At 41.3% G+C, this 15,330-nt stretch overlaps 1 protein-coding gene across 1 annotated transcript in view; it reads left to right on the plus strand.

Moving 5' to 3' along the window:
- Positions 1-13,212, plus strand: part of CRYBB3 (crystallin beta B3) — a 32,857-nt gene extending 19,645 nt beyond the window's left edge. The window contains exons 4-6 of the mRNA XM_044281434.1: positions 7,963-8,095; positions 8,951-9,093; positions 12,897-13,212. Coding sequence (XP_044137369.1) covers positions 7,963-8,095; positions 8,951-9,093; positions 12,897-13,110 — 490 coding nt within the window. The 3' untranslated portion in view covers positions 13,111-13,212. The remainder of the gene's footprint in view (positions 1-7,962; positions 8,096-8,950; positions 9,094-12,896) is intronic.
- The last annotated feature ends 2,118 nt before the right edge of the window (positions 13,213-15,330 follow it).

Genomic DNA, 15,330 nt, shown 5'->3' on the forward strand with positions numbered 1-15,330 from the left:
AAAAACAGCTTCAACTCTGTTACATTAATGGTTTCCTCCCACGAACTGTTCACATCAAGTTCTTCCACAATATATTTATGGGATTAAGGTTAGGGCTTTGACTCGGTTATTCCAAAACTTTAAAGGGCTTCTGTCACCCCCCATTTAGCAATTTTCATTAGCTGACATTAGCTATTTGCTAATGTCAGCTGAGTGCAATCATACATGTCCTACCTATTTCTTGTAAAAATCATACTTTTATCAAATGCAAATTTCTTCACTACCAGCAAGTTGGGCGTGTACTTGCTGGTAGCCGCCGCATCCTCGGACTATAAACACGCCCCCTCCTCCACCGAGCACTCTCCTCCTCCCGCTGGCTCTCTCTGCCCATGAAATCCAGTGCCTGCGACCGTACCGGTCCTCATTCTGCGCAGGCGCTCTGAGAGAAGGACTCTCGCTTGCCAGCTCCTTCCTCAGTGCGGCTGCGCCGATTACGTCACACTACACCCGGAAGAGAAGACTGCCGGCATCAGCGATAATCGGCAGTCTTCTCTTCCGGGTGTAGTGTGACGCAATCGGCGCAGGCACACTGAGGAAGGAGCTGTTAAGCGCGCGTCCTTCACTTAGTACACCTGCGCCGATCGAGGAACATTACGTCGCAGGCGCGGAAATTCAGCAGCAGACGGGGCCAATGGGAGGAGGAGAGCGCTCGCTGGCCCTGTCTATCAAGTGGAGGAGGGGGCGTGTTTATAGTCCGGGGATGCGGCGGCTACCAGCAAGTAACCGCCCAACTTGCTGGTAGTAAAGAAATTTGCATATGATAAAAGTATGGTTTTTACAAGAAATAAGCCACAGACAAAGGCAGGACATGTATGATTGCACATGTATGATTGGTAGGACATGTATGATAACTTCATTCATCTTTAACCATTCTTTAGTATAACGACTTGTGTGCTTATGGTTGCTGTCTTGTCGATTCTGCTTATGAATAAATTCCCTGACATATCCCTTTAGAATTTGCTGATATAATTCATTGGTCCATCATTGATGCCAAACCATCCTGGCCCAGATGCAGCAAAACAGGCCTAAACCATGATACTACCATCACCGTGTTTCCCAGATGGGATGATGGTTTCATGCTGGAATGCAGTGTTTTCTCATTTAAACCAAAAAGTTAAATTTTGGTCTCATCCATCCAGAAAACATTGTTGCAATAACCTTCTGGCTCTAACAAACTGCAGGTGGGCAGCAATGTTATTTTTGGAGAACAGCGGCTTTCTCCTTGGAATCCTGACATGCATACCATTGTAGCTTGGCGTTCTCCTGATGGCGGACTCATGAACATTAACATTAGCTAAAGTGAGAAAAGCCAGGGATTTCAGTCATGAGTAGTTAAAATAGATTGTCGAGCCATGCACAGATTCCCCCCATAGCAGACCCTATTCCTTATACTATAGGGTGAAGAGGCAGGGGGAAAACCTCTTTATGGGACTTGAGCAGTGCATGGAAGATGGGACACACAGGAAAATTCATATATTCCTCTTGCTTTTGGTTAAGAATCCCTAAACAAACGCCTTCATCCAATATTTTAACCAGAATATTTTTAAATTCATCCGTTGGATTGTGTGATAAGTTTCTGTATACATTTTGTATGGATAGCATCGTTTATACAACCCTGAATTCAGTATGGTGATGGAACCTTCCTAGTTTGATGTTCTTACCACAATGTTTTTAGATATTTCAAAGTCCTTTTTGAGTAAAATTTGGGTAATATATTTATTTGCAATCATATAACATTTTAAAATCTCTTTCTACCACTGATCGGTATCCATGCTCTGCAGCCTCAACTGTGTCAAAACACTTTAGTGAGTATCATGCAGAAAATGTACAATTATTTACACTTTTAAAAGGAACCTGTCACCATGAAAATGCAATGTAAGGTACAGGCAGCATGGTATAGAGCAGGAGAGGATGAGCAGACTGATATATAGTTTTATGGGAGAAGATTTAGTAAAACTTGTAATTTATTCATGTAAATGCCTGCTCCTTCTGGGCGTGGAAGTCAAGCAGACGGTCCTATCAGTGATTGACAGCCTGCCCTCTATGACTGTGTATACAGAGATAGCTGTCAATCACTGATAGGACCGCCTCCTTGACTTCAAAGCCCAGAAGGAGCAGGAATTTAAATGTATAAAGTTTTAGGGAATATTTTACCATAAAACTATATATCAATACCTCTGACTTACCTAGCAAATGAGACATGTAAAGAGAAAAGAGAGCATTGTCAGGACTGTCAATCACTTGCCCCTTAATTGTGTTTTTAAATGAATGAAACACAAGTTATACTGAATCTTTTCCTACAAAACTATATATCAGTCTGCTCAGCTCCTCTTGCTCTATAACATGTTGTCTGCAGCTCAAACATGTTCAACAGGGCGGGTCCCCTTTAAAGCTATGGAAAAGACACACATCCCCTCAAGAGGTATAAATTGGAGAATAAAAAAATAAAGGAGTTAAATGTTGTAGGCCTTACCTATTCCCTGAATCCCCTGGTTCCTTTTGGAATGGAAGTGAGTGTAGTTTCACCCACTTCTGTGTAATTTAAATATGTCTGGTGTAAAAAAGTTATGCTATGATTAAGAGCCCTTCGGGGTTCAAACACCTAAGCGGTTCTATGGATTGTGCACGGCAGCTATTATTTTAAAGTTATTATTGTTACTTTATCAGAAAGAGTGCCGGAAGAATATCTTTAACAGTGTTGTCTAAATACAATAGTAATACCCCCATTGTACCCCTTTACAGGGGTAATGCCCCCTCTTTATACACGCCATACAATAGTAATACCACCAATTGTGCACCCATACAACAGTAATGCCCCCTTTTTGCCTCTATACAACAGTAATGCCCCTTATGTTTCCCCAAACAATAAAAATGATATGACCACCTGTATTTCCCACACACAATACTTATTTCTCTCTTTGGACCCCTGCACTTTAATGATATGTGCCCCCCTCATGTTCCCTTTGCACGAATAAAAAAAAGATCCAGTTGAAAGCGCCACTTGCCTGGGGATCTTAGTGGGCCCCCTTCCCTTCTAGGCTCGGTCGTGGTTGCACCCCTGTGACCATGATCATTACGCCACTGACTTTAGGGTCTCCACTGCTCATACAGTCTAGAGGGTATGCAGGTAAACACTGAAGAGGATGCAGCACTGTCGTCAGTGCAGCAGCCCCTTTAAACAACTGATCATCGAGGATGCCAGGAGTCTCACCTCCACTGATCTGATATTGATGACCTAGCTCTGCACTGTATCGTTCCTCCTGTAAATGTATTAACTAAGCATTACTATTCCTCTTGTCACTAGTGTGTGTCTTCATTGGCTACTTTACATGATGTCACCCCATAATTTCAAGAGTAGGGCCGATGTGATGGTCTGTTGTAAGGGCCTCTTCATGGTGTCGCCCAGGTGGTCGTCACACCAGTCTCTGGCTATCATTGTGTTTGAGACAAAAGTTGGACTCATTAATGAAGAGAATAAACCTCCATTCCACTCTCTTGCTTTGCACAATGACAGCCTTTGAGAGTGGTGGTGTTATATCAATGGAACATCTGTAGCTGGATGTCAGGCTCGTAGCCTAATGTCGTGCAAACACCTTATTATGATTTGTGTAGACACTAATTGCTGCCCTAGGCTTGGGATGTGACGTCCAATTTAATTTGCAGTACAGAATGGATCACTATGTCCCATTCTTCTAATCAGCCGATCCATCCATGCTGTCATTCCAGTTCTTTGTTGTTCTCCCAAGCACCAGGACACACAATGTTGAACAGTGCCGACATCTTGGCAAAGGATCTGTTAAATTTTGGAGTACCGCACACCGTTGGTTGCTGGTGCCAGCAAGGACTTGTTTAGTCGTAATCAAATAGTAGAAAATTGCAGCACACAGTGTTTTTTCTCTTTGCTTATTAAAATTTGAATCATCACATGATCATATTCCAGTGCAATTACAGGCATGTATAAATCAGAATGGCGACCGGACGTTTCGGCTAGTCAGGGCCTTCTTCAGCGGTCTTAATCTTTAGTTGTGCCTCTATGGTGTGTCGCGCTGGATACAACAGTGTGTGCTGCAATTTTCTACTATCTTGGCAAAGGAGGCATCACACAATTATCCCACAGACTTGATCTATTTTTGAGGTTTCATGTCGCTAAAAAACTTTGCTTTCAATCTGGCTTTTATGCCCCCCCCATGCCTCAGATTGGAGCTAGGTGCTTGAAATTTTGATCATCTGCAGATCTTAGCAACACCTATTACTTTCTTGATTTGCATGACCTTACGGCTTGTGAATTTAGTGGAATACATGCAAACTACAGAAGAAAAATTTGAAAAACATTTTAATGAAATATGTGCAATTTAAAAATTAATGCTGAGGTGTAATAGCCTTTAAAGAGGACCTTTCACCAGAATTAAACTTCTAAAGTAACTATACAGGCATGTAGAGCGGCGCCCAGGGACCCCCCTGCACTTACTGTTATACCTGGGCGCCGCTCCGTTCTCCCGTAATTGCCTCCGGTATCTTTACAGTTAGGCTCCACCCAGGGGAACCTGCCGGCGCCTCCTTCTCCCATGCTGCAGCGCTGGCCAATCACAGCGCTCAGCTCATAGCCTGAGAGGCTTTTTTCTCTCTCAGGCTATGAGCTGAGCGCTGTGATTGGCCAGCGCTACAGCATGGGAGAATGAGCCGACGGCAGGTTCCCCTGGGTGGAGCCTAACTTTAAAGATACCGGCGGCGCCCAGGTATAACAGTAAGTGCAGGGGGGTCCCTGGGCGCCGCTCTACATGCCTGTATAGTTACTTTAGAAGTTTAATTCTGGTGAAAGGTCCTCTTTAAATACAGAACAATCAGACCTTGTTATTGTCTTGTGTCCAAAGGCTGTGCATCTGGTGCTGTTGAATTTTTACACATTTTCCAAACAGACACACTGAACTGGTAACACTATTCATATATTTCTAGGATTAACAGAACAAGAGAATAAAGCACAGTCGTAAGAAAAATTGTACAATTATTTAGAGATAGTTAACATGCCTTAGAATGAAAAGGATACAGTGGCTCACTGCTATTTCGTATGGATAGGTGCTCACCCTCAGGCCTTACCCTCAAGACCAAAAATTGATATACCGTAAATAAATAGATGAGGGGTACGCTCAAAAGGAAAACACTGTTGGATGATGTAAATTTGATTTAATAAAAATAATATAAAAAATAATATAAAAACAAACCCCCAAAATACACATAAAACATATACATCAAAATATCTGAATATGAAATATGCAGCAACCAAATGCATAAGAATATAACAAAAACACCAGTGTCCCACTTAGATTTGTAGATATAAATGTAGCGATCACTGCTGTATAGTTGAATATCTACCACATAATTTGATGATAAGGCAATCTAATTGGAAATTGATGGAGACAACACTGTGGCCCCTTAAGATTGATGTTAGAAAGCCCGCACTATGCTGCAGCTATAGTGCCGTGGTTTTAAACAATGTTCCAATTAGGAATGGAGTGTAGGTGCCTTTTTCCTTGATTATCAGGATTCAGTGTCCTTAGATATATGTATCCACTTAGGCTGCTAGTGGTGGCTCGGATTAAAGATCAAAGTCCGATACTTCGTTTATACAGAGATGCGTATATACCCTCCAGGTTACTTACTGATTCTTGCCGCTGTGACTTCTTATCCTTACCCCTTCTTGCTGCGAGGCTGCAGCGCTGGTATCCCAGGTGGCCGTACACGGCCGGCTGTGGCGTCCCACGTGACCTGGTCTCTGGGGTTCCGGGTAGACGCTTGTCTATGACGTCACTGTTTATGCGGCTGTAACTTTGGTATTGGAGGTGAACCGTTGGTGTTTGTAGACCGCTGGTATTTTTCGATGATGTTTGGCGATCTTGCTGATGTTGAGGTTCCTTTCTTTGTTGTTTAGAATCCACGCTCACCCTGATGTGCCCCCTCATCTATTTATTTACGGTATAGTTAACATGCCTTCTTTAACCTTTTCCGCACATCTGGCAAGCATGCACTGCAGATGTATTTTTAAAGATGGTGCACAGCAGGCACTCCGAGGCACAGTCTGTGACTGGCGGTTACGCTCATGATGGACTTATTTCCTCAGATATCATGGTCAGTTGTGACCACAACATCTGAGCGGTCAATTACTGACAGTGGTGCACTCCCAGTGAACAATGACGAGATGGCAAAAGCCATTCGGTTGTTGTGGTCTTGGGGCCTTCTGAAGACTCAAAGGCTTGCCATTGCAAAGCTATGAAGTCCTATGGGGACTAAAAATAAGAGTAAAAAAAAGGTAAAAATAGGTTTTTCTAAATATAACCCCCCAAAAATTCAAATCACCCCCTCCCCATTTTAAAAACATACAAATGAAGAACATAGCTATTGCTGCATCCCAAACTGCCCACGCTATTGAAATCTAAAAATATCCTGTTTGCTGAATGGTGTAAGAGGGAAAAAATCTAAATGGCTGATTTGCCGGTTTTTGATAGCTTCAACTCGCAAAAAAAATGTATAAAAAGTGATTCAAAAGTCCATAGACTATAGAACTATAAAAAAAAAAATGTGGAGAATATGGTGATTCAAAGAAAAAATTATTTTGTTTACATTTTATTTTATTTTTTTAAGCATTAAAACACAAGAAAAAACAATACCAATATGGCATTGCTTTAATCATACTGACCGGCAGAATGAGGTTACCATGTCATTTTAGGGAACACCATAAAACAAAACCCATAAAACTATGCTTTTTTCCCCAGTTGTACTCCATTTAGAATTTTTTTCCAGCTTGGCACTACAGTACATTATAGACAATTTTAAATTGTATTATTAAAAAGTACAACTTTTCCCATGAAAAACAAGCCTTCATACATCTATGTGAAAAGAAAAAGAAAATAGTCATGGCACCGGGAAAGCAGGGAGTAAGAAACAAAAAAAAAGAAAATCGCTGTACAGTATAATGTACGTAAGTATAATTGTTATGAAAAACATGTTGGATGGCCAATGCAGAATTTATTTTTATTTATTTTACACACTTTTATAGCGGTGACATATTCTGCAGCACTTTACATACATTAGCATCAGGCTGTCCCCAATGGGGCTCACAATCTAAGTTCCCTATCAGTATGTCTTTGGAGTGTGGGAGGAAACCGGAGTACCCGGAGGAAACCCACACAAACACGGGGAGAACATACAAACTTGATACAGGTGTTGTCATTTGGTTGGATTCAAACCTAGGACCCCAGCGCTGCAAGGCGTCAACTGAGCGACCGTGCTGCCAGAATAAATCATTGTATAAAGCTTAGGTGCACCGTCATGTTTGTTCTCGTTAGTATGCTGAAATACTACATTTTTCTTGACAACCTGTAGAAAACAATGTGATTATGTAACTTATGAGTAGTGTTGGGTAACATAAGTAAAACTGGTAAAAAGACGAAGGTACAGTAAATGTATCAAAATTATGGTTGCACCGAACATTCTGCTTATCATTGAAGTGTCCAGTTCCAAATATTATCATCTTTCTGTTCTGTCTATATTCATGTTTTTAGGTAACATAGCTACATGGGCACAACTTTATAGAGAGTTTAGTAGTTGATCCAATTGACACCAGCCATAACCGTGAAGTGAATGGGGGCTGAGCTGCAGTAACCTGGCGCAGCCACTACACTTTCAAAGGAGCCATGCTTCCTGTTTCATTCAAAGTAGTACTTCCAGCACCTGGAGGCTGCAGGGAAGAGCTGATCAAGGGGATGCCGGGTGCGGGGTCCACTGATCAGATACTGAAGGCCTAGCCTGGGGATAGGGCATCAATATCAGGAGCCCGGAAAACCCATTTTAATTGTTAATAGGTTACAAAAGACATGCATATTTTATAGAAATGTTAGTATAGTCATTTAAATTGTTCTTCTTATGTAGATGGCTCAGTTTTGAGCGGCAAGCATTTGGTGGAGAACAGTTTGTCCTGGAAAAGGGGGACTATCCAAGATGGGACACCTGGTCTAACAGCCACAGGAGTGACTATTTGATGTCCACCCGTCCCTTGAACATTGTGAGTAACATTGTGTGTTGTGGGCATGCTCTGTGCCACATGTGTGAGGGTAACCTAAGGCTACTTTCACATTAGTGTTTTTTGCGGATCCGTCACGGATCTGCAAAAACGCTTCTGTTACAATAATACAACCGTATGCATCTGTCATGAACGGATCCGGTTGTATTATGTCTTCTATAGCCATGACGGATCCGTCTTGAACACCATTGAAACTCAATGGGGGACGGATCAATTTTCTATTATGTCAGAGAAAACTAATCTGTCCCCATTGACTTACATTGTGTCAGGACAGATACGTCTTGCTCAGCACCACATGGTGGACAGAAAAACGCTGCAGGCATTGTTTTGGTGTTCGCCTCCAGAGCGGAATGGTGACTGAACGGAGGCAAACTGATGCGTCCTGAGCGGATCCTTTTCCATTCAGAATGCATTAGGGCAAAACTGATCCGTTTTGGACCGCTTCTAAGAGCCCATGACGGATCTCAGAAACGGAAAGCCAAAACGCGAGTGTGAAAGTAGCCTTAGCCTCCTTTCTTACTATTTTCTTTTAGTCTCTGACTTGAAAGTGTTTTACTGAAAGAATAGTAGATGCTTGGAAGGTATGCAAACAAGCTCTGCCACTGATGCCACCAGATGTAAAGCAGCTATCTATAAGTCAAAGTTTAACCTTTTAAAAGGCCTTGAGACATGACCTGGATAATAATTAAACCAACATCTCAACTGCAGACAGTTTTTTTTTTGGGTGATTGCCCCTCATCGATGTTTGGAACCAACTTGCATGAAAAGTGGTTGGAAAATTAGGGGATTTATGTGTCACGGGTCATATTTACCCTATATATGCTTGCTCTAATGTAGGACAGCGCTGATCATAAAATCCACCTATTTGAAAATGCTGGCTATAATGGAAGGAAGATGGAGATTGTGGATGACGATGTACCCAGTCTTTGGGCTCATGGCTTCCAGGATCGTGTGGCCAGTATTAAGGTCCTCAATGGAACGTAAGAACTCATTTTTTCAAATATGGTTTTCCATTTAAGGTGAGAGAGGAGGACATGATTTCTGCAGTAGTACTTATCTTCCCATAGGCCCAAAAAGGAAAGTTAGGGTTGGTTTAGTCAATGATCCATTTGTTGGCATCTATTGTATTCTCTTCACTAAAGTTTAAAGGTCCTATTTTCACATTCATTGGGAGCTAGAATTTAGCAAGCTGATCGTCGGGGGTGTCGGGTGTTGGATCCCACCAATCTGATATTGATGACCTATGCTGAGGATAGGTCATCAATAGAAAAACCCTTTAAGGCTCTGTGATTTTTTTTACTTCTTCATCCACACATTTAAAAAGCCATAAACTTTTCTGTCAATATAGCCACATGAGAGCTAATTTTTTTTTTTTGCAGGATTACTTCAGTTTTTTAGTGGCATCATTTTGGGGTGCATCTAATGTACAGTACAACTTTTTTGAGGTGATAGCATGAAAAAATACAGCCATTTTGCAATTTTTTTATTTTTTGGGGTTTTATGGCATAGACTGTGTGGTAGAAGTGACATAATAACTGTATTCTGCAGAACAGTACAATTGTGCTGATGATATAATTTTTTTAATGTTTTTTCGACTTTTGCACAATAAAAACGAATTTATTATTTTTTCTTATTTTTTTTTTTGTGCTGGTGCATTCAAAGACCAACATTTTTTTTTTCCATTGACAGAGTTGAGTGAGGGCTTGTTTTTTGCTGAGCAAGTTGTAGTTTTCATTGGGTACATACAACGTGTTGATTTATTTTTGTTGCAATTTAGAGAGATGAAATGAACAAAATGAACACCATACGGGATTTAAAAAAAGTGATAATTTTGTTGTATGAGTCATTACAGATGCAACTATACCAATTATGTGTGTGTGTATATATACAGTACAGACCAAAAGTTTGGACACACCTTCTCATTCAAAGAGTTTTCTTTATTTTCATGACTATGAAATTGTAGATTCACACTGAAGGCATCAAAACTATGAATTAACACATGTGGAATTATATACATAACAAAAAAGCGTGAAACAACTGAAAATATGTCATATTCTAGGTTCTTCAAAGTAGCCACCTTTTGCTTTGATTACTGCTTTGCACACTCTTGGCATTCTCTTGATGAGCTTCAAGAGGTAGTCACCTGAAATGGTTTTCACTTCACAGGTGTGCCCTGTCAGGTTTAATAAGTGGGATTTCTTGCCTTATAAATGGGGTTGGGACCATCAGTTGCGTTGAGGAGAAGTCAGGTGGATACACAGCTGATAGTCCTATGGAATAGACTGTTAGACTGAAGGTCAGTCAGTCAGTCTGAAAAATTGGGAAAACTTTGAAAGTAAGTGCTATTTGACCATAAAGGAGAGTGATGGGGTGCTGCGCCAGATGACCTGGCCTCCACAGTCACCGGACCTGAACCCAATCGAGATGGTTTGGGGTGAGCTGGACCGCAGAGTGAAGGCAAAAGGGCCAACAAGTGCTAAGCATCTCTGGGAACTCCTTCAAGACTGTTGGAAGACCATTTCAGGTGACTACCTCTTGAAGCTCATCAAGAGAATGCCAAGAGTGTGCAAAGCAGTAATCAAAGCAAAAGGTGGCTACTTTGAAGAACCTAGAATATGACATATTTTCAGCTGTTTCACACTTTTTTGTTATGTATATAATTCCATATGTGTTAATTCATAGTTTTGATGCCTTCATAGTCATGAAAATAAAGAAAACTCTTTGAATGAGAAGGTGTGTCCAAACTTTTGGTCTCTACTGTATATATGTATATATATATATATATATATATATATATATATATATATATGAGAAAAATACCCGGCAGCACCACCAAGCCAAAAAACAAAGTACAAAGGGTGCACTGCCCGAGTATGGTAACTGGTGCTTACCCACTAATACGGAATAAAGAAAATCGGACTGCACTCCAGAAAAGATGTTCCGTGAAAAGGATTTATTCACCCATGAGGTGGCACAAGCGACGTTTCGGCTCACATATGAGCCTTTCTCAAGCCAAAGAAGAGAAAGGCTTGAGAAAGGCTCATATGTGAGCCGAAACATCGCTTGTGCCACCTCATGGGTGAATAAATCCTTTTTTCACGGAACATCTTTTCTGGAGTGCAGTCCGATTTCTTTATTATATATATATATATATATATATATATATATATATATATATATATATAAATCCAGAAAAAGGACGGCACTCCGGTCTTGAAAAGGTAAAAGTGGTTTTAATCAACCTTGCGGTACAACGTTTCGGCTCCAATACTGAGCCTTTCTCAAGCACTTGAGAAAGGCTCAGTATTGGAGCCGAAACGTTGTACCGCAAGGTTGATTAAAACCACTTTTACCTTTTCAAGACCGGAGTGCCGTCCTTTTTCTGGATTCATTGATTGGGGTAAGGAGTCGATTCCCCTGGAACGTGCACCCTATTTTTCCTGTATAGCAGTCAGTGCCGCCATTTTTCATATCTATATATATATATATATATATAGATAAGAAAAGAAAAGAAGCAGCACACAAAAAATAATATGGCGGTGCAAAAATCCTCCTGGGGGACCAGAGACCAAGGTCCCAACTGTAGACAAAGGACAAAAAAAGAAGGCAGCACTCCAAATAGTGAAGAATGGTGGACGCTTTATTCACCCAACCAGCAGCAACGTTTCAGCTCTCACAATGGAGCCTTTAATATTTTTACATGAACAAACATGTTTGGAAACAAATAAAGATGATTTGTGTGTGTGTATGTGTCTTTGTGTGGAGGGTGGGGGAGTTATTTGAATTTTTCTTACATTTTTGCACTTTTTTTTACTTTTACATTTTTTTTTTCTATGTCCCACTAGAGGATTTGAACATCCTCACAGCAGTATTACTGTTTTACTGTAAAACTGACATAATGCCTATTAAGCCCTGTCTTATGGCAGCACCGAACCAACATTTCTACATGCAGGCCCTTGGCTGTCTTAGCAACCACTCACCAGCCTGCAATCTCATTGTGAGGAGGCCAGTGGGGTGAGAGAAGGAGCACCCTCTCTCCCTAACCACTTAGATGCCTCGATCAGCATTGACAGTGGCATCTAACAGGTTGAACTGTTGGAATGGGAGTTCTCAAATCGTAGCAGTGAAAGCTAGGTGCCAGCTGTATAATACTCTTACATGGTGTTTATTGAAGTCAATGGTCACATAAAGTCTTCCAGAGCAAGAGCTGATCTTTGCAACATATGTACAGTAAGGCTAGTCATACATGTTAGATAGTTGTTTGGCTAACAGTTATTTCTCCCAAACCTTCATGCACTTGCTTGTTCAGCTGCATGTGTTTGGATTTGGGAGAGGGAGAAAGCCACTGCCAGACTTCTCTGGTTGTGGCTTATGTCCCTGAGAAGAAAAAGATTGGGCAGTTGAGATCCAACTGCCTGATCCTTATCTCCCACAATGTACTCCATCAGGGGAGAGTCAGGTGGCCCCCAAATACATTAGTTAGTAGTTGGCAAATCTCACTGAAATCAATGAGTTTGGCATTTATCTAATGTGTATGCCACTTTAATAAAGGATGTCCCTAGCTGAGCTTCTCAACTATGAAATCCATAGGCACTGATAGGTTCAACCGCTTCAGCTGAAAAACAAACATTCCAGTTATGTCTAAGAGGAGGTCAAGATGTATGGGAAGAAGAAATACTGGTATTGGCAGTTTCACAATGTCTTTTATTTTTACATACAAGTGCTGAAGGATAATTTCTGTCTGGACACGATAAGACTTAATTGAGTCTGTTCTTATTTGCAGTTGGGTAGGATATGAATATCCTGGCTACAGAGGTCGTCAGTATGTCTTTGAGAAGAATGAATACAGGCACTGGAATGACTGGGAGGCCAACCAACCCCAGATACAGTCTGTTCGCCGTATCCGTGACATGCAGTGGCACAAGCGTGGTTGCTTTGCTCCAGCCCCAGTAGCAGCAGCTTCTGCTGCCCCTGCCCCTGCCCCAGCAAGTAGCTGAAGGAGATTAAAGCACACTCATCAGTTGTCACCCTCTTCTGCTGAAAAGCACAGCAAGAAGAAACGAGTAAAATGATTTTAAAACTTGATAGCGTTTCTTTATTTTGTCAGTCTGTAATCTTCAATAAAGATTACTGCATCACTGAGTCATTCTGTTGGCTATATTTACCAGTTTATACAGGAGAGGTTGGTGTACTATTCAGTTTATACTATTATTGAATTAAATATTGTGTGTGAGATGGGTGCTGTAGTGTCTTTGCAGCAGTTTTGATCAGTTGGGGTCGGGTGCTGAGACTTCCCATTACTGAAGGTGCAAAACCACTTAGTCGAACCCTGTGCCCCTTCAGCTATGATTGTCTCTTCTTGAAGAGGCGAGCCTAAGATGAACAAGTACAATCCGTGCACTGTGCTGCAGAGTACGTGGCACTATATGAATGAATAAAATAATAACTGTTAACAAGCACCCTATAAGAGCACTCCAAGGTAAGCGTCCGATTGATACACAGGATCATTTATTCCCTTACATTGTCCACTCATTAAAGGGAACCTGTCACCATGAAAATGCAATGCAAGCTACATGTTATAGAGCAGGAGGGGCTGAGCAGATTGCTATAAAGATTTATGGGAAAAGATTCAGTAAAACTTGTAATTTATACATTAAAATTCTTGCTTATTCTGGACTTTGAAGTCAAGGAGGCGGTCCTATCAGTGATTGACAGCTTTCTGTGTACACACAGTCATATAGGGCAGGCTGTCAATCACTGTATGTATAAATTACGGAATCTTTTACCGTAAAACTATATACCAATACCTCTGGCTTATACAACTAATAAGACATGAAAAGAGAGCAAAACATTGGCAGGACTGCAAGAAGATAAGTAATGCCCTAAGGTGTTGGGGTCCCTCAATATAGACGAGTGAACCATTTGAGATTCACCTCATTCAAGGTTTGCCAAATTTTTCAAAAAGTTAGGTTTGAAAATGAATCAATTCTTTCTGAACCAAAGTTGCTCCAATTGCCCTGAAAATTGGCATATAACGCCCTGTAGTCTCCTCTCATGAATTTTTTTCCTCTGTAAGCTCTTGAGCACAATGACACGAATAGCAAGTAATGTCACACTGACAATGACACTGACATATATAGCTATGGGTAAACACATGGTTAATGGCGTTAACAACCATGTTTAAAAACAAGCTGCACTGTCGCATGTCTTATGCTTTTTCATATTCCATAGCTTCCAAACATTGTCCCTTATCAACACATGGTATTATGGGGAAAAAACTGTGTTTGTTGGGAAAGTGTCCAAAAATTCCGCCTTAACAGGGCAAGAATGCCTGCGCATATGACACGTACATGCCGAGAGTTCCAGGCCACCTCCTGGGCCACACCCCAGAAAAATTTAATTTAGGCGAAGACAGGAAAGTGTGTCTCATTTACAGACTGACAACTGAAATTTTCGATATAGCAGCTGAACCTTTGCTTGCCTGGCAAAAAGTCCCAGCCCACTGCCTGAGCAACATCCCATAAAAATGTAATTTAGGCGAAGACGTGAAAGTGTGTCTCATTTGCAGACTCACAACTCAAATTTTTGATATAGCAGCCGAACATTTGCTTGCCTGGCGAAGAGTCCCAGCCCACTGCCTGAGCAACATCCCATAAAAATTAAAGTAACGCAAAGGCGTGGAAGTGTGACACATTTGCAGACTGACAAGAGTCAAATTTTCTATATATCAGCGGAACCCTTGCTTGGCAAAGGCTAGGGAGTGCGCCCTATTTCCTACAACTAAGTTGTACGACAGCAACTGAACTGCCAGCAACTTGCACATAAGCTAATTGCTGGTCGAGAATAGTTTTCACATGGCCAGACATTCCATTATGGATATCACAATGGAGAAGAGGATGAGGAGGGAGAGTCTGAGAAGGAGACAAAGCAGCTGATGATGATGACAAAGACACTGTACTGCTTGAGGAGCTGAGCTAACTGCCACTATGATGACCAGGAGAAGGAGGAAAGATTTGTTCTGATTGAGAATGCTGGCCAGTTCTATTTTCCCACAGGATCTGGTGATACTGCCTCATGTGCTGCAATAGAGCCCTGGTACCTATGTATGTGTTTCAACAGCCACAGCTTATTTTAAACCTGCAGATCTTGCACACAGTTTTTGTGCAAAACACAGGTTTTGTGTGCTGGCCTTGTGGAGAAAAAACACCATTCGAGAT

Source organism: Bufo gargarizans, chromosome 1, assembly GCF_014858855.1.
Source record: "Bufo gargarizans isolate SCDJY-AF-19 chromosome 1, ASM1485885v1, whole genome shotgun sequence".
Classification (NCBI taxonomy): Eukaryota; Metazoa; Chordata; class Amphibia; order Anura; family Bufonidae; genus Bufo; species Bufo gargarizans.